Source organism: Ochotona princeps, chromosome 19 (genome assembly GCF_030435755.1).
Source record: "Ochotona princeps isolate mOchPri1 chromosome 19, mOchPri1.hap1, whole genome shotgun sequence".
Taxonomy (NCBI): Eukaryota; Metazoa; Chordata; class Mammalia; order Lagomorpha; family Ochotonidae; genus Ochotona; species Ochotona princeps.
In genome coordinates, this window is record NC_080850.1 from 36,541,874 (window position 1) to 36,562,028 (window position 20,155).

Below are 20,155 nucleotides of genomic sequence, written 5' to 3' on the forward strand. Positions count from 1 at the left end.
GGGGCACTGCGTGGCAGCTGGCACACCGAGGCAGAGCCATCTTGAATGGTCAAACAGTGTCTTCAAGGAAAGGACCAAAAAGACAGCAGGGGAATATGGGTCTTGGGCAGGCTCACTTTATCACGGCAGGGGCTTAGGTCTCTGTGATGGGACCAGGATGTTGGTCTTAACTCAGGAGTGTCACACAAGGACCCCGAGGTAAGTCCCCAGTGTGACCATGCAGGTGTTCGTGCAGAGCCACTTGTTACCCATGTACACAAACACTCCCACTAGAAGCACCACGAGCCTCCCAAGCAAGCACACACATCAGTGCTACACGGCTTCGACCTGGCCCAGCTCTGTCTGTTGCAGCCATTTAGGGAGTGAACCAGCAGATGGAAGATCTTCCCCTCCACCTCTCCTTTTGTGTCGCTCTATCCTTCAAATAGATAGAGCAAAGATTTATTTGAAAGGTAGAATGACCTAGAAGTAGGCAGAAGGGAGAGAGTGGGAGGAAAAAGCGGGAGTGGGAGTCACTTTTCCAGCCACTGGTTCATTCCAGAAATATCCTCAACAGCCAAAGCTGCATCACCCACCCCTTGGCTTTTGTTTCAGCTCACTCTCCAAAAGACTGCAACAGCCAGGGCTGAACAAGGCTCAAGCCTCGATGGAACTCCATCCTGTCTTTTATACAGGTGGCACCCTGGCTCCAGGGTGCACATTGGCAGAGAGCTGGCTGGAAAGTGAAGATGATGACGTGAATGTAGCATGCAGATGTCACAAGCAGTGTCCAACCCTTAACAGCAGCCTCTAACACCTGGCGTGTAGGCTGACTGACCTGTCACTTGGGCCTTTGAGGTCAATTACCGTCATCACACTGGAACACCTTTTACTCAGGGCAGGTCGCTCCTGCGTCTGCACACCGTGTGGTCCTGCCTCAAGCAGATCTCCCCTTTCACACTGAAAATCTCTAGTATTTCATTCTGTCTCCTGGATCTTCAGCTCCTCACATGGCTATAATTATTGCCTCCCACAATTTTAAGATGCAGATTTTATTTGCATTTTAAAATAATTTACGCAGACAAGCTGGAGTTTTAGAGAAGGGTCAGAGACAGGCCTACATGTCTCTGTAGTTTCTCGGCTAGGGTTTCCACATGTGGCTCACTCCAGACTCCTTCCATATGCCAGTGCTTAAAAGAGGAGAAGCCGCAGGAAGAAAGGAAAGACAGAAACCACAGTGGCAGGGAAGTAAACTCACCAAGACAGAAACAGGGGATGTTTATTTCATTGCTTAAATTGAAACATTTCATGAATTTCAAGCTCACATAATACTGTAGGGAGGGGAAGCCCCATTACCTTGTGCAATAAGAACTGGTGGAACTAATGACATGCAAACATAATTTGCAAAAGTGGAGGATTATCACATGATATAAACATGTTAGCTGAACCAATAATACCTTTTCACATTTCTGAAACAGATGAAAAAAAAGAAAAGCTGTTACAACCACATTGTGCAGGACCAGAGCGATCTGAGCCACAGCCGCCCAGCTGTGCATGTGGGGAGAAAGGTGCAGAGGCCAGGCTAGCCCGCTGAGCTGCTCACAGGCGACTGCAGCATGAAACACTCGCTTCTGGATGGGTGCATTACTATTTAATCAGGGAGTTAAATTAAATCTTTGATCAACCCACTTGCGGTACCAAAAGGCTCAGGTGTAAAAACCACAGGTTTGGAAACACAGCACCAAGGGGCCATTCGCATGTAAGTCATGATGTTTAAATAATTCATGTCAGATCAAAACAGCCATGAGTGCCCAACACCATAAAGTCCACTGCAGATCAAAAGAATTGGCTAAAATCTCTCTTCCCTCTCCTTGTGAACCGCTGCTCCAAGATGTGCTCATTCCCTATTATTTAAATTCGTTACATTCATTGGGGTCACAATGGTTATTCTGTGGGTTTGAGATTTTTACGGAATTGTGATTACCTAAAATGAGGTAGATACATTTTCTTAAAAAGAGTTTCGTTGATTGGGACTAATTTCCTTCAGATCACTTTTATTTATTTATTTTTTAAAGAATTTTATTTTTTTGGGCCCGGCATGGTGGCCTAGTGGCTAAAGTTCTCACTTTGAACCTGCCGGGATCCCATATGGACGCCGGTTCTAATCCCGGCAGCTCCACTTCCCATTCAGCTCCCTGCTTGTGGCCCGGGAAAGCAGACGAGGACGGCCCAAAGCTTTGGGACCCTGCACCCGTGTGGGAGACCTGTAGGAAGTCCTGGCTCCTGGCTTTGGATCGGCTCAATTCTGTCTGCTGTGGCCACTTGGGAAGTGAATGAGTGGACGGAAGATCTTCCTCTCTGTCTCTCCTCCTCTCTGTATATCTGACTTTGCAATAAAAATAAATAAATCTTTAAAAAAAAGAATTTTTTTTTTTATTGGAAAGTCAGAGAGAGAGGAAGATCTTCTGTCCCTTGATTCACTCCCCAGGCGGCCGCAACGGCCGGAGCTGAGCCGTTGATTGCTCTTTTTGGAAAGTAGGATTCCAAATTACTTAGCAAAATATTGAAAAAGAGCATTTGGCCTAAGAATGAAAAAATAGAATTTCGAAAGGTAATTATGAAAGTGACTGTACCTCATTTTAATGTACAAAGCACAATAAAAGCATCACATTACCGAAAAAGAAAGCCAAAAATAAAAACCTTCCTAATCCGGAAGTTGCCAGCCTGACACCGGAAGTTGCCAGCCTGACATCGCGCGACCCTGGCCAACTTCCGGCACGGGGGCAGTCAGGAATTCCCGCCTTCAGGGGCCAGACCAGCTGCTGCCCCTGACCCTCGACCCGGAAGTCACAAGCGTCCCTAGGCGGGAACGGACTGCGGGTTTCTGCGGAGAAGCTTCTCACGGAGCTGCAGGGTCGGAGGCCCCTCTAGGCGGACAACGTGGCCCGGCTGGGCCCTGCTGGACAGAGTCGGGAACGGTGCCGGTAGGGGCCACGGTGTCAAGTGAGGCCTCGGTCTGGGCCGGGCCCAAGCCCCAGGCGGCCGTCAGGTGGTGGGTGGCACGCTGGGCACGAGGCCTGCCAACAGCCCCGGGGCTGGGCGGCGAGCGGCGTCCGCGAAGGCTGGCAGTCCCGCACGGACCTTGGCCTTCTTGCGCGGAGCCATGGGCGAGGCGCCCAGGAACTTGCTGAAGGAACTGGACTTCCTCAGGCCGCGGGCCAGATCCTGGAGCACCAGGTCGTCGGCCAGCACGCCCAGGAACGCGCTGGTGGTGGAGCCCAGGATGGTGGCCGCCACCTGCACCGGGCGTCGGGCTGCCAAGCTGCCGCCCCCGACGGCGCTGGCGTCGGACTCGGCGCCTCGCAGGCGCGGGTCGCCCAACAGGCGTCGCAGCGCGTACGAGGAGCCGGGCCGCAGATACTGGTAAGCTCTCCGGCCGCTGTGGTCCCGCACGTGCACCTGCGCCCCGAGGCGCACGACCAGCAGCACGGCGGCGTCCTCGTGGCCGTGCAGGGCGGCCAGGTGCAGCGGCGTGTAGCCGCCGTGCGAGCGCGCGTTCACGTCCACGGGCGCGCCGCCGCGCCGCGCCACCTCCACCAGCTGCAGCGCCATTTCGTGGTCGCCGCTCTTGGCAGCCCAGTGCAGGGCGGTGTAGCCCGATATGAAGTCGCGCTTGGCCGCCAGGCCGCGGTCACGCAACAGCAGCCCGTGCAGCTGGTGGGTCCAGCGGCCACCGGCCGTTCGCACGAGCCACTCGTGCTCAGCCGGCTCCAGGGGCACGGCTGAGGGCGGTGGCGCGGCGGGCACCTCCTCGGTGTCGGGGCTCAGCAGCAGGCGGGGACCGGCGCGCGACAGGCGCCGCAGGTGCGGGGAGCGACCAGGGCCCAGGCCCAGGCCCAGGCCGGACTCCTCCACTGACAGCCGCCTCAGCAGAGGCGGGGAGCTCCGTGGGCCGGGCTCTTCCGACAGCTGCCGGCGCAGGCCCTGGTCCTCAGCCCGGATGCGGAGCGCAGCGGGGCCCGGCAGGCAGCGCACCGGCAGCATGCAGGGCTTCGGCGGTGGTGGCGCGCGCCGGGCCGGAGGTGGCAGCCCCGAGTCCGGGCCCGGGGTGGGGGCTTCTGTGCGGGCCGCGGATGGCTCCGACAGCGCCTCGGCTTGCGGGGCGGCATCCGCGCAGGGTCCCTCTGAGGGCTGGGCAGGCTCCGAGGCTGGAGGCTGGGTGTCTGCGGGGCCGTGGACCGAGCCTAACGGCAGCTCCCCAGGGGGCGGACTGGAGGCAGGGGTCGGAGCCCCGGGGGCATCCTGTGGTTCGGGCTGCGCCGCCGGGTCCAGCTGCACGGGGGCCGGGGACTGAGCTGCAGGAGCAGCACCTTCTGCCGGGGCTTCGGAGAGGGCACTCGACGGCGGCGCTGCGATGCGCAGGGGCAGGGACAGGGGCTGGGATCCCACCGGGCGCCGGGGCTTCTTCCTCAGCACCACGAACTTGACGCCGTCCAGCTCCTTCACCACGGCCACGTCGTTGACGAACTGCTTGAAGCGATCCCTGCGCGCGGCGCGGCCGTGCGGGTCGCCGGCCTCCAGCAGCGGCTTGAAACGGCTCAGCAGCTCCGAGTTGCGCACCTTCCCGCCCCGCTCCTGCAGAAAACCTAGCACCGCCGCCTGGCTCACTCCGGCGGCCGCGGCGGCCGCGGCGGCAGCCAGCGCCATGGCCAGTGCCTGCCCGGGACGCGGCGGCAGGTGGAAGCCACGCCGCTGGCTGGACACACGGAAGCGGGGGGTTCCGGGAGTCGCCTGGTCGCTGTCCCTGCGGCGGCCTGGGCGTGTTGCCGAAGCTGGACTTCAGTCAGGCCCACGCCCTAGGACAGGGACGTGGCCGGGCACAGGGAGCCGGGGTCTGCCGCCCCCGCCCCGCTGGGCACCCAGGCCGCAGCCTTTCTGTGCTGTCCAATAGGCGCCGGGCTCCATGGCCCGTTGCAGGATGCTCGCCTTACAGGTGACGACTGCCACTGGCGCCGCGGAGGGAGCCGGGGGCGCGCGGGTAGTGCGCACCCCCACCCCGGAGTTAAAGGCGTAGCGCAGTGCTGTTGCTAGGTGGGCGTGTTCCCCAATCCCGCAGCGCCGAGTGGGCGCAGCGTGCGTGTGCTTGCCGTAGGCAGTAGCTAACCACTGCAGAACAGTGGGGCGTGATGCAAACGGTCTTTAAAAACCATAGCCCTGCCCCTCCAGTTTGCGGTTGCGTTTGTACTGGAAGACAGCTTCATGCGGACTACCGCAAAAAAGGACTGGCTGTGCGTGAAGTGCATCACTAGAAGAGGTTAATTAGCAAGCACTTTTCTCATAAGGCACCACGTTTTCACATAGGATTGGGACATGGGGATGAACTGAAGCTGGGGGGCTCGGAACTCAGTTCCAGTCTCCCACGTGGGTACGTGGGACATAACAACCAGAGCCATCACTGCTGTTTCTGGGGGCCTCATTACCAGGAAGGGGGACCGGGAGTGGGAAGTGGGTGATGTGTGACGCTGGTACCCTAACAAGCCAGACCGCCCGCCCTCAGGCTGTTTTCAGAATTTTGCTCTCAGATACTGCGGGAGCTCCTGGTTTGTGCTGGGAGCTTTTCAAAAGGCTGTGAGGTGAACAGAAACGATAAAAGCCAGGGCCTAGTGGATGGAACAGGTGTACCGGGGAGGGGGCGGGAGACGGGAGTGTGATGAACCTTTGCTGACAAGTATTGTGGGAGACTAGAGGGGTGGGTTGCAGTTGTGAGCTGAGTGGGCGGGCGGACGGGAGGGGCGTGACTTCCAGTGCAAGGGATGATTACACGGACACCCCCGAGAGGAGCACTGAGCCTTCTTAACAGGCACCACCGGGCGAACGAGGAACTAAAAATACTTGATGGGTATACAGATAAGAGAACACTATCCTGGGTCAAACATTGGTAATTGGATCTGGGCTCTGCTTAAGGAGTGTGGCTTGACCTGCTGCACCTCAATTTTCCTATCTGTAAATGGGGTGGAAAAAGTATTGACCTCCTCAGGTTGTTGTCAGGATTAAATGGGAAACAGGGAGCACTTAGGCCATTGTCCTTCCAGTGAGAATTGACAGTACAGGCACCGCAGTAAAATGGCAGGGATCCTCCCGTGCAAGGTGCCAGCCCCCAGCTGGAACACTCACGGTTTAAACTCTGCCCTCGGTTGATATGATGAGCCTTGCCCTGCTATGACAAAATACACCCTTTTTAATGATGGTGTTGAATCAGTATAGTGTTGCACTTTTTTTTTTTTTTTTAGTAATTTGGCTTGTTTGTGTTATTTCTAGACTTTAATGCTTATGTGTATTATTGCTTATACAAAAGTTTTTTTTTTATTTATTTTTAGCAGAAAGGCAAATATACAGAGAGGAGAGATAGAGAAATCTTCCGTCCATTGGTTCACTCCAGGAGTGGCTACAAAGGCCAAAACTGAACTGATTTGAAGCCAGGATCTCCCACGTGGGCAGGGTTCCAAGGCTTTGGACTGTCCTAGACTGCTTTCCCAGGCCACAAGCAGGGGGCTGGAAGGGAAGTGGAGAGGCCAGAACACAAACTGACACCCATATGGGATCCCAGCGCACGCAAGGTGAGGATTTAGTCACTAGGCTACCCTCGCAGGGCCCATACACAAGATTTAAATTTTTTCCTTAGGATGAAGTCCTGCCAGTTGAATGAGGGTGTGCAAATAAATTGGTTACTTTTAAGACTTGAAACCTTTTGCTAAGTTGTTTCTCCCAAATTACAATTGCCTGCAAGCCCCGTCTTTCCCTCCCTGGAGCTGAGCAGTATCTTCTCTCGTCCATCTCAAACCCAGGGCTTCTGTCATCCTCTCATGCACATTGGCTTTATTGTAGGGAAGTTCGAACTTGTTACCTCTTATCATGCATGTGGATTTGTTCCTTTGCCCCTTTGTCCTGTTTGTTAATGTTTTTCTTATTGACGTGCAGGTACTCATAATTCTTCCCATTTGTCATTTATCTTTTAATATTTGTTTTCTGATGACAGCTCCATTTTTAGATAACTGGTTTTTATTGATAAATGGTGCTTCTTTAGCTTAAGAATGTAAGCACAAGAAGAGAAAAAATAGAAAAAAATGTAAGTATGAAATAAAGAAGTATACCTCTCTTGGAAAGGAGCACTTTGTGGAGCAATATATCCTATTGTATCCAGGAAAGCAGTGACCCCCAAAGGGTCATCACTACAAGGTCCTTGTAGCTCCTAGTGACTCTGCAGTCAGCTGTCGGTTCTGTCCACATTGTGTCCGTTGATGGATCTACACCCTGCCCCATTCCTGCAAAGCAGCGGGCCAGATGCTCTGGGAAGAAGAGTCCATTGCTGAGCAGAGGAGAGACCCACACAATTACTTCTGTTGTGTGGCTAATGAAGCAAATGTTCAGGTGCTCAGCAGAGGGTGACTGTGAGGAAGGGATGCAGACCTGGGGGTGGCACTCTGAAGGTAGGACCCAGGCTTAGGAGCATGCCCTGTGTCTGCAGTGCCAGGGGTGGCCCAGGAGCTGAGGGAGACAGTACCAGAGCATTCCCAGGCCATGGCTGGTAGACTCTGCATGCTCATCTGAACTTCATGCTGTTTGCCATTGAAAGCTTCCTTTTGAAAAAGTAACTTTGTTTCTGATGATAAAATCTATAATGTTGTTTTTTTTTTCTTTTCATTTGTCAAGTGGTTTCCAAAATGAAAAAAAGCAAAACCAAAAAAGAGTCCCAGTCACTGTCAGAGTTTGGTTTCAGCTCTGAGTGTTTCTCCATGTGTAATGTTGGATCCCACGGTGGGATGCTGGAAGCTGCCTCACCCTCGGGCCGTGCATCCTCAATGGCTGCTGTGCCGGAGAAGTGACAGCTGGGTCTGCGCAGGGGGTGATGGGTGACATAGTCCACTGCGTGGCATCACCATTGTCTGCTTGGGTTTTCAGGACAAGTTGCTAGGACCCTTGGGAGGCCTCTGTGTTGACCTTACAGCTAGTAGAGCCAGCTCTGGGCTCTGCTTCCTGCTGCCTCCCAGGGGAGGAGGGGGAGGCCCCTCCCTGTGGAAGACTTGTGTGGTTTGAGCTCGTTTTGACCATCATCAGTAGGGCCAGACAAGTGAATCAGCCCTGATGGAAAAGGAGCTGCCAGTAGCAGCAAAGTTGATCCACAGTGCTTGGCAGGCTGCAGACACTGAGCTATATATACAAAGAAATATTCCTCAGGTCCCAGCGAGTAATTGGCTGATCCCAAAGTTGAACCCTAGGCTATCTGCTTGCATGTTAGATCACCAGCTACTTAACATCGATGTTCACAGAGTTGGGTAAGACTCCTTGTACTAACCAAGTTTGAGCCTTTCTGCTTGTGCATCTGAGTACCTTCTGTTTTAATATTTTAAGTGATTAGTTTTCAGTGTGAGCAATTATTGGGGCAAGGATGCCAATGACATCCAGTTCCCCAGGCTGCTTTTCGCTGTTGCTGCCAACCAGGCCACAGAATCAATTCTCCCAGTGACCTAGCACTTTGCTCATAAACATCAGGAAAATCAGATATAGAATGTATATTCCTCACTAGGGTAAAATTCCATCACATGACTCCAGCGTGAGGAAGGCCGCAGGAAGGTCGGCAGCTCTAAGTTCTGTAGCGCTCCGCACCCTATGCTATAGTCCGTTGCTTATCGTAGACCATCCTGTCCTCTGAACCCCAAGCCCAAGCATCATCAAGAGCCATGGTGAACACCTGCTTTGCAGCCCTCATATCCCCTGTCAGGCCATGTGGATCAGTGCCTGCCACTGGGCTTGGTCCTTTCCAGTCTGCCAGCTGTCCTTGGCAGACAAGAGCCATGTGCCAGGCCCTAGCAGCCTGGAGCTCCAGGGACCCGTGGGGGTGGGCTGCCCAGCAGCGGCCGTTGAAGGACTTTGCCCAGAAAGCAAGCTTCTGCAGTCTCAGCTTCCGGAACAAATCAAGTTTTGTTCTAGCTTCCCAGCCCAGGGGAAGCCAGGCTCAGTCCAGTCCTCTCTGAGGTCAAAGGGACTTTAGGGTCAAATCCTTCTGAGAAAATGCACCCTCGTGGACTTTGCCACAAACCGTATTACATTCATTTCTGTGCTCTGCAGGCTGCCTCAGGTGCAGGCCTCACACTGCTGCCTGGTCGCTAGGGAGGGCGCAGCTGACCCAGGCCCTGGTGGCCTGCAGGGCTGGGGCCCCGCCCCCTGCCAGGTGAACTTGGTCAGTTGTCACACTTTGCACCCTTCCTTAGTCATCCCTCTGTATTTCGTTTTCAACCAAGTTCTGCCCAAGCCACCCCCAGTGGCATGTTTGAGGGTTTAGTTTCCTTTCTCACAGATGAGCTTGGGAGTTAGGAGTGACCTGACCTAGGAGAGCAGCCCAGTGCTGTTCTAAGCATCCTCTGCTAACAGGGCAGGGTCCATGTGGAAGAACTGGGTAGAGTTCCCAGGGCTTGCCTCCAGCCCTGTGGCCTCTGAGAGTGTATGGAGAGTGAGCCGGCTGATAGGAGCTCTCCTTCTGAGTCTTAAATAAATGAATAAAATTTGAAAATGAATATCTAAGGTTACTGTCTGCATGCCTGACTCCTGGGCGGCAAACCAGTCCATAGCCTATAATATATTGCAGGAGGGGTGTAGCTACTCAGGGGCCAGGCATGAGGCTATGGAGAGTTGCTTGTCTGGAACTTTCTCTTCTTTTCAAATTGACTTATGTACTGAAAGACAGAGCTCTAGACAGGCAAGGGGAGACAGCCTTCCGTTTACCAGTTCACATCTCAAGTGGCTGCAGCAACCAGAGCTGGGCCAATCCAAAGGGAAAAACCAGAAGCTTGTTCTGACGCCCCTTCATGGGTGCAGGTGCTCAAGCCCTTGGGCCATCCTCTACTGCAGCTACCAAGCACATTATCAGAGAGCTGAATCAGAAGTGGAGTAGCTGGGACCCAAGAACTGATCCCAGGCGGTGACTTAACCCACTGTGTGCGCCATAATGCTTACATTCACCTCCTCCCCAGAACTTTCTGAATGCAAACTCCTGGTAGCTCCCTCCGGTCTTGATTACAGGGAGCCGAGTGCAGCAGAGTTGGCAGCCTAGGCGTCTGCACCAGCCCTGCGGACCCTGGTAGCACACAGAGTGGTTGCAGCAGGACAGGGCACAGAACACAGATGGAGCTGGTGCACGGGCGGGGGAGGAACCCCACCTCCCACACGCAGCTTCCCCAACACCAAGACCCCAGGGGGAAGTGGCTGTGGGCTGCGGCAAAGCTAGTTCTGCGCGCTTCTTCCTCTCTTCTTCCTTCTCCCGTGTCTCCTCTTCCCCAGCAGTGTTGATACAATTCCCTGGGCGAAAGAGCCCTTTCTTTCTTTGCTGGAAAATCTTGGCAAAATGTCACTGTGTTCCAGTGTCCCCAGAGCTCAACATACTGGGCCTTAGAAAGCACCCAGCTGGGAGACAATGAGAGCACAGTCTGCCGGGGGCCTTCTGCGTGGCTGGGCCAAGAGGACAGGACAATCGTGTTGGTGTTGTTCGCCAGGCTTGGGCTCCTTTGTGCTCGTTTTTCACTGTTCAGTCTAAATTCTTAAAGGACCTTATTTGTGTTTCCGTTCAGAGAAACTGTGACTCAAAGCTAGCGACCCATATTTGTCCTTTTCCATTCAGAAAGGGTCACACGTGGAATGGTTGTCTCTAGAACGTGTGCCCATGCCCCCAGATCTGTGAGTGTGATTCTGGACAGATGAGCATGGGGGAAAGGCTGGTGGGCACTCAGCTCAGGGATGGGCACCCCCGGAAGAGACACGCAGCGAGAGAGAAGACCAGGGCTGTGGCAGGGGTTGGGGTGATGCACCCCAGAAATGCTTGCAGTTGTCCAGAGCTGGGAGAGGCAAGAGAGCGTGTCATCCAGGTCCTCCAGGGGCAGCCAGACCCTGCTGATTCCCCAACTTTGGACATCTGGTCCCCAGAACTGGAAAAGAAAAAATGATGTATCTGAAGTTACCCAGTTTGTGGTCATTGCTTGCGGATGCCACCAGAAACCAAAACGGAAGTGTAGACAGAAATGGGCTCAGCCCACTCATACTGGTGTGGAAAATTCCATGTCGAATATGGCAGGCAGTTAGCCTGGCAGTGGAGATGTCTGTGCTCAGACAGGAATGCCTGGGCGTGGCTCCCCCTCCAGCATCTCACTCTAGCTTCCTAGCTAAGCAGACCATGGGGCACAGCAAGGATGGCTGCCACCCCAGCTCCCACCTGTGGCCTGGCCCAGCCCTGGCTGTGGCAGACATTTGAGAAATAAACCAGGAGATGACAGCTCTTGCTCGCTCATTCTCTCTTCTTCCCAAACACGCACATGCTTACATACATACGTAAGTACTCATGAAACTGGCCCGGTGCAATAGCCTAGTGGCTAAATCCTCACCCTGCATGCATTGGGACCCCATATGGGCACCAGCTCATATCCCAGCTGCTCCGCTTCCCATCTAGCTCCCTGTTTGTGGCCTGGGAAAGCAGTTGAGGATGGCCCAAAGCCTTGGGACCCTGCACTTGTGTGGGAGACCTGGAGGAGACTCCTGGCTCCTGGCTTTGTATTGGCTCAGCTCCAGCTATTGTGATCATTTGGGAGTGAACCAGCGGATGGACGATCTTTCTCTGTCTCTCCTCTCCGTAAATCTCATATTTCAATAAAAAAGCCTTTAATAATAGTAATAATGATAATAAATCATGAGAGTAGCCTTCCCTGGGTCCTTGGGACACAGGTGACCTGAGACTAGGAGGAGATCACAGGAATGTCTCAACCTAAAGCTGGAGCAAGCTGGAAAATCCTGCTGTGGAGCGGAAGTTCTTTTCTGGGGCACAGGTGCCCAAGCCCAACGAAGATTCCTCCATTTGTATTTAAAAAATACTTATTCTTTATTAGTTTGAAAGGCAGATACAGAGAGAGATCTATCTATTGGGTCACTGCCCAGATGGCCCAATGGCCACACCTGCAACAGGCCACAGCCAGGTGCCAGGTGCCTGGGTGTCCCAAGTGGGGACAGGGACCTAAGCACCTGAGCTGTCTTGTTCTGCTTTCTCAGGTGCATTAGCAGGGAGCTGGGTCACAAATGGAGGCATCCAGGCTTCAACCAGTGCCCATATGCAATGCCGGTGCTGCAAGCAGAGGTTTAACTCATCATGCCACAGCTCTGGCCCCAATCGATGCAGTGTTTTATGGGATGAGATGCTAGGTTGGAAGTGGCTTCCTACAACCCTTGGGAGGGGTGTCCTCAGATGATGGTTGACTTGCTGAGTTTGCTCCCCTGTCCCCATTCATGGCACACTCCACCTTTCCAGCATTCCCCACCACCCCGCACAGCCTGTGTCTCAAATTCTCCAGGATGCAGCATTCTAGGCACTTGTCACCAGCTGACAGAGCTGACACACAAGGAAATACCTGACATTTCTGGTATTCCTAAAAAGGTTTTATTTATTTGAGAAGGAGAGAGAGAGAGAGACATTCCTATTCACTGATTTGTCCCCCCATGCCCACAACAACTGAGCCTGAGGCCAAAGCTGAGAGCTGGGCCTTCAGTTGGGGTCTCCCGCGTGGTGAGTGGCAGTCACGAGAGCCAGGCCCTGCTGCCTCCCAGCATGCACCTCAACAGCAAGGTAGAATCAGAAGCAAAATAGCCAGGACCTGAGCTGGGGTACACAGGCCTGGGGTATGTGCATCCCACGTGACACATGAATGCCTGCAGAAACGCAGAGAGAATCACGCGGGACAGCTCCTGCCTCCCCAGGAGCCAGCCTCTGCTGAGGGAGACAGACACACACAACGGATTACCTGGGATGGGCAGTGCTGCCAGGGGCCTGGGGCATCTGCAGGAGAGAGCCCTGCTTGGAGGGTCTGATACATTCTGAGAAGGTGGCACTTAGGCTGCACGATGCCACGAGCTATGCAGGCTGGAGGGGAGGAGCTCGCGTCCCAGTGGAGGGGTCAGCAACACAGAGGCACGGAGGGCTTTCATGCAGCTGCAAGCAGCTTGTGTCAGAGGGCTGGCAGGGGCTTCGGGAGGGTAGCAGCTGGCTGGGGAGGGCGGCTGGTACCAGGCCGTCAAGGGCTTCCCACATCCTCGATGACTCAAAGGGAAGAAGTCCAAATTGGTTATCTTCTTCCCACCCCTCTGTCCCTCCCATGGCATCTCCAGCTCCTGAAAGGGCCTCAGGCACCTGGCATGATGCTGCCTCACCCTCTTCGTGCCTCGTCCCGTGCCCAGCCAGGCCATCATTATCTCCTGTGTGAAAGTGTGGGGAGTGCCTCCTGGCCCCTGTGATTCATACCCCAACTCCAGGCTCCCCACTGGGCCCTTCCTCCTGGTGCTCCTCCTCTACCAGAGTGTTCTCTTCCAGAGGCTGCTCCCTGATGTCACTCGGCTGGCTGTCCATGTGTGACTCCTTGCACGGTGTCTGCTTCCTGAGGTCCCCTGAGCTACAGCGTCCGGTCAGAACAGTGTAGCTCACAGGAAATGCCAAGGGACAGTTCAGGCTTACCACTGGTTCAGGCTTTCTCTGCTGGCCCCCTGCAGCTCCGTTGCTTGGTCCGGGTGTCAGGACTTTGGCTGGCTGTCTCCATATCCCCAAATATTGTGCTGCATCTGTAATTTTCAACAGAGCACTCAAGAAGGGTTTTATAGCCTTCTAATATATTGTATCTCCTTTTCTCATTCTCAGGCTCTTCCTGCTGTAAAATCCCCTGAAACCATGTTTAGCCTGTTTGGGCTTGACCTGGCCTTGGCCAGTGGTCCAAGGAAAATGGTGCAACTCCATCACTCCTTCTGTGCCTGAGTATGTGGATTCCATTTAACCATGGTGGAATCTTCCAGAAATCCTTAGCTGATTCTTAAAAAAAAAAAAAAAAGTTGCTTTGAAGTAGCCACGCAGTGGCACTCCCAGCACCTGCCCTGTGCTGTCTACTCCTGGCTGGGTTTGACCTTTCTCGTCTACGTCCCAATTTTAGTATATGTGCTGCCGAAGCGAGCACATTTCTTGTCTACGTCGATTGTGAAGTGTGGTGGCTTTCTTTTTGGTTGCTTCGTGTTCAGAGTTTTCTGAGTCATCAGCCATTGCACCCCTCCCAGTAAGGACTCCACCCCATCACCTCACCACTTCCGAGGAGTCTGGGGACAGTCCAGCCTAGTTTCTGTCCCAACTTCTGACTGGCTCCTGACCCAGTCCTGGAACTCCCCCACTTTCCTTGGGTGCACCACCAGCCTCTTCTTGCTATAGATTTCTCTTTCTCCTTCCAGTTTAGTGATGGGGTAAGTGTGTTATCTCTTTGTTGTGGAGAGAACATCACATAATGAGCTGTCATGGCACTGTCAACCCTTGGCCAACAGTGTTTCGCCTACACCCTTAGCTACTCCTCACCACTCCCAGAATATTTTGAAGTAAATCCCAGATCTGGTACGACCAGAAAACGTTTCATTATGTATCCTAAAAAGATAAGAGCTCTTAAAAAAACAAAGCACATAGGCAGGGGAGTGTTTGCTGTGGAGGCTGGCATATGGCTGTAGTGCTGCTTCCACGTCTGAGGGCCGGGCTCTGCAGCCGGGCTCTTCCACCCTGGGCAGCATGCTGTTCATGCACACCCTGGGAAGCGGTGAGGGCTCACACACTTAGGTCCCCGCCATTCACACAGGAGGTCTGGACTGAGTTCCTGGCCCTCAGCTGCAGCCTCCCCGAGCCCCTGCTGATGCAAATGAGTGCAAGGCAGCTCTCTGGCTCCATTGCTCTTTCTCTTCCTCCTTCTTTCAAATTAAAGATTTTTTAAACATTATTTCATTGGAAAAGCAGATATGCAGAGAGAAGAGACAGAAAGCTCTTCTACCTGCTAGTTATTCCCCCAAGTGGTTGCAAAGGCTGCAGCTGAGCCAATCCAAAGCCAGGAGCCAGGAACTTCTCCCGGATCTCTCATGCAGGTACAGGATCCCGAGGCTTTGGGCCATCCTCAACTGCTTTCCCAGGCCACAAGCAGGGAGCTGGATGGGAAGCTGGGCTGTTGGGATTAGAACCAGTGCCCATATGGGATCCCAGCACATGCAAGGCGAGGACCCAGCCACTAGACCATTGTGCTGGGCCCTCAAATAAATAATTTTAAGTAAAAGAAAACATGTACAAGAAGTATAATCCACTAATTTTTGGGGTGATTTGTTGCATGGTTCTAAAGCAGGGTATGTGGGTTCTTTATTTTAACTGATACTGGCCTTTGTGATTATCACCGACAAATCACTCATTATTTTAGAAGCATTTAGCAGGCCCAGAGCAATAGCTCAGTTGGTTAATCTTTCCCCATTCAAGTGCTGGGATCCTATATAGGCAGCATTTCATGTCCTGGCTACTCCACCTCCCTCCAGCTCCTTGCTTGTGGCCTGGGAAAGCAGCAAAGAATGGCCCGAATCCTTGGGATCCTGAACCCACATGAGAGACCCAGAAGAAGCTCCTGGCTCTTGGCTTCAGATGAGCTCAACTCCAGCCATTGCAGCCACTTGGGAAGTGAGCCAACAAATGGAAGAGCTTTCTCTCTGTCTCTCTTTTTTTTGTAAATCTGCCTTTCCAATGAAAATAAATCTTTTTTTAAAAGTAATTTGCCATTTTTTTCTCTGATTCCTCAGCATTCCCCCCTTTGTTTCTAGATCCCACTTCTTTTATTACAATAAAACTGCATTTAGGTTTGCAATGACGAGTCTGTATTTACCATAGTGCATCTAGGTTGAGCTTTACCTCCCTGTAAAGAATCCTGCTTCTAGGCAAATGTTTGGCAAAGTGGTTGGGACAGCATGTGGCTGCCCCATCTCCGTCCCAGTGCCTGGGTTTGAGTCCCTGCTCTGCCTTCTTTGGCAGTTCCCTGTGAATGCACAGCCCGGGAGGCAGCCAGGGCAGGTCTGTGTGCAGTTTGTGGCTCCCAGCTTCAGCCTAGCCTCATCCCAGCTGCTGCAGGCACTTGGGGAGTGAACCAGTAGACAGCAACTCTGCCTTTCAAATAAAATAAACAGAAATATAACTGCCATACCATCAACACACCTGGAACTATTGGTCATCATGTCTTAGTATCTTCAAATAACTGATATGAGTTAATACTCTGGTATGTTTGAATTGGATCTAATTATGGCTATTTTATTGATTTTCTTTAAAAATGTACTTGTTTATTTATTTGAAGGATTGAGTTACGGAGATGGTGGGAGACACGGAAGTATCTTCCATCGCTGAATCACTCCCCATAGGGTCGTAACAGCCAGGCTAGGCCAGGCTGAAACCAGGAACTCCTGCCAGGTCTGCCACATGGGTGCATGGGCCCAAGAACCTGGCCCATCTCGTACTGCTTTCCCAGGCATACCAGTAGGACGTGGATTGCAAGGAGAGTGCCTGGGACATCACCCATGTGGTAGCTCAACTTGCTATGCCGCAGTGCTGGCCCCTGACTACAGTTATTTGATACATCTCTCTCTCTTTCAAAGATTTATTTATTTTTATTGGAAAGTCAGATATACAGACAAGATGAGAGACAGAGAGGAAGGTGTTCCGTTCGATGATTCACTCCCCAAGCAGCCGCAATGGCCGGTGCTACGCTGATCCAAAGCCAGGAGCCAATATCTTCTTCCGGGTCTCCCACACGGGTGCAAGGTCCCAAGGGGGCCATCCTTGACTGCTTTCCCAGGCCATAAGCAGGGAGCTGGATGGGAAGTGGAGCTGCTGGGATTGGAACCGGCGCCCATATGGGATCCGGGGCTTTCAAGGCAAGGACTTTAGCCGCTAGACCACTGCGCCGGGCCCTGATGTATCTCTTGAGTCTGTTTTGAGCTGTGATATCTCTGCTTCTTTTACACCACACACACACACACACACACACACACACACACACACACACACACTGTTTTTTTAAAATCTTGTAAAGTCTCCTAGAACCTGTATCTTGCTGAGTGACCTCCCATCATGCCATTTTTAAAAAAGATTTATTTTTTTTATTTGAAAGAGCTACAGAGAGAAAAGGAGAGACAGAGAGCTTCCATTCCCCTAATTTACTCCCCAATGGCTGCAACAGCAGAGCTAGGCTGGTTCAAAGCTGGGGTCCAGGAGTTTCTTCTCAGTCTCCCACGTGAGTCAGGGTCCCAAGGTCTTGGACCATTCTTCGCTGCCTTCCCAGGCAACTAACACCATCATGCCGTTTGATATAACCCTTTGACTCCCTGTCATTTCTGTGGATTAGTGGTTAAATCCGGAGTCTTGATCAGATACAAGGAGGGTGACTCGTGGCAGGTGTTGTGGGCCTCTATATGGGGCCACCCTGTCTGTCCTGTTTGCTGTGGGTAGCCATCATCTCTGTGTAATGAGGGGGTCACAGCATGCCGTTCTAATCCTGTCCCCTTCTCTGTTAGCTGGAAGTTCTGACAGGTTAGGGCCATTTCCTGAGGTTCATATGGAAAAGGCAGGATTACATTTTTTGAATCTTTCCTTTTATTCAGCAGCTCTCAAATAAATGAGTGCCTAGCATCTTCCAAAGACAACCAAGAACTGCTTTTTTTTTTTTTTTGAATAAATTTGAGCGAATTGGATAGCGCAATCCCTGGCAGTGTTCACACCATCTTTGCCTTCACTGGTATGGAAGTCTCGCCATCGGCCTGGCCTCTGATTTTGCCTCTTCCTTGAGGCCCATTCCAGCCTCCTGCTCTGCATCCCCTACCCTGGACCCAGGAAAACTAATTCTCATTCTCATTGGGCTGGCCATATTTCTAGGCCTTCCTAGTGGACAGAGCTAGAAATACTGGAAATATATATATATATATTTCAGGATTTATTTATTTTTATTTAAAGTCAGATTTACAGATTTTTTGTTGTTGTTCTTTTGTTAAAGGGCAGTGAAAGGAATCAAGGCAACTCAGCCAATCTACAAACAGAGGGCCTTTACAAGGAACTTCCTTTTATCTTTTTTTTTTTTTAAGATTTATTTACTTTATTACAAAGTCATCTAGATATACAGAGAGGAGGAGAGACAGAGAGGAAGATCTTCCGTCGGATGATTCACTCCCCAAGTGAGCCGCAACGGGCCGATGCTGCGCCGATCCGAAGCCAGGAACCAGGAACCTCTTCCGGGTCTCCCACGCGGGTGCAGAGTCCCAAAGCATTGGGCCGTCCTCGACTGCTTTCCCAGGCCACAAGCAGGGAGCTGGATGGGAAGTGGAGCTGCTGGGATTAGAACTGGCGCCCATATGGGATCCCGGGGCGTTCAAGGCGAGGACTTTAGCCTGTAGGCCACGCCGCGGGCCCTTCCTTTTATCTGTATAAACTGTTTTCTTTCCCTAAATATAAGTGCCAATATAAGATAGAAGTTTTTATAAATTGTTTCTTTTCCTAAATATAAGTGCCAATATAAGGTTGAGAATTTAAGCCATTTTTGGGGGGATTCACATTTGTTTCCCTTGAGAAGATGCCCCATATACTTTCTGCTTTCCGTGGTGAGAAGCCAAAATGTGTCATATCATGTGTTGCAACAGTTCGAGGCTCATGGTAAACAAACTCTTTGTAACTCCATGATTGCCATCTGTTCCAAGATGTTATTAAGCCATTTCTTAAGGAAAACATTACTTATATTAGGGAAAACTTCAGGACAAAGGTGGGCATATAACAGGATGTTGGGAGACATTGTGGGCTCAATTGTACTATTGTATACTTTTAGCTGTGTGTCATAGCCTTATGTCGCTAAAGATGTTTTTATCATAACATGATTGATCAACTTGAGGTGTTATACCACTTACAGGAATCACCTCACATTAGCAGAAAAACAGCAACAACACCCTCAGAAGAATTCTATGAAACATCAGAGAGGTGATTCAGTGTCCATACAATGGAGTGATGCAGCAATGAGGTGACCAGAGATATTCTGCCGAGCCTTGCCACGCAGCCAGAAACTCCTCATAGCAAACCAAGGAGCGGTGCTCATCACACACCCATGCATCCAACCCAACTGCATGGCTCCCCACAACCCAGCATAATGGCCTTGTGGCTGAAGTCCTCGCCTTGCACATGCCGGGATCCCATATGGGCAGCATTTTGTATCTCAGCAGTCCTGCTTCCCATTTAGCTCCCTGCTTGTGGTCTGGGAAAGCAGTCAAGGACGGCCCAATGCTTTGGGACCCTGCACCTGCGTGGGAGACCTGGAAGAATTTCCTGGCTTCGGGTTGACTCAGCTCCTACTGTAGTGACTACTTGGGGAGTGAACCAGCAAATGGAGGATCTTCTTCTTTGTTTCTCCTTCTCTCTATATCTGACTTTCCAATAAAAATAAATAAACCTTTTTTTTAAAAGATTTATTCATTTTATTACAGCCAGATATACACAGAGGAGGAGAGACAGAGAGGAAGATCTTCCGTCCAATGATTCACTCCCCAAGTGAGCCGCAATGGGCCGGTGCGCGCTGATCCGATACCGGGAACCAGGAACCTCTTCCGGGTCTCCCATGCGGGTGCAGGGTCCCAATGCATTGGGCTGTCCTCGACTGCTTTCCCAGGGCACAAGCAGGGAGCTGGATGGGAAGTGGAGCTGCTGGGATTAGAACCAGCGCCCATATGGGATCCCGGGGCTTTCAAGGCGAGGACTTTAGCCTCTAGGCCACACCACCGGGCCCAAAATAAATAAACCTTAAAAAATTTCTGAAATTATTTACTTATTTGAAAGGTGGCTTGAGAGAAAAAGAGAGAAAGAAAGGGGTATTTCACATACTGATGCCAACCACTGGTTTACTTCCCAAATGGCCTCAATAGTCAGGACTCATTCCGGCTGAAACCAGGAGTCCAGAACTCTACCCAAGTCTCTCCCAGGTGGGTGGCAGGGACCCAAGCACTTGCTCTATAATTTGCTGTTTTCTCAGGTGCAATACTGGGGAGTTGGGTGGATAGCAGAGTATCTGAGACTTGAACCAGTGCTGTGATATGAGATGCTGCCATTGCAAGCAGCAACTCCACCCACTGTGCCACAGCACTGGCTCCAGAAGTAAATTTCTTCAACATTGGAAACATGATGAATCCACGTTCAAGCTTCCAAATCACACAGAAAACTAAGGCCTTTCACTTGCTCTTGTAGACCTTGTTCCTTCCTTTTCCCATACCCAAAATGAGGTACGCGCAATGCCCGTTT

The 20,155-nt window shown here is 52.0% G+C and overlaps 1 protein-coding gene across 1 annotated transcript; it reads right to left on the reverse strand.

The window, feature by feature from the left end:
- Window positions 1–2,897: 2,897 nt before the first annotated feature.
- On the reverse strand, window positions 2,898–5,607 carry SOWAHA (sosondowah ankyrin repeat domain family member A). The gene has a single exon (XM_004586400.2). The coding sequence runs from the start codon at window positions 4,684–4,686 to the stop codon at window positions 3,025–3,027; it is 1,662 nt and encodes a 553-aa protein (XP_004586457.2). The 5' UTR covers window positions 4,687–5,607; the 3' UTR covers window positions 2,898–3,024.
- Window positions 5,608–20,155: the final 14,548 nt, after the last annotated feature.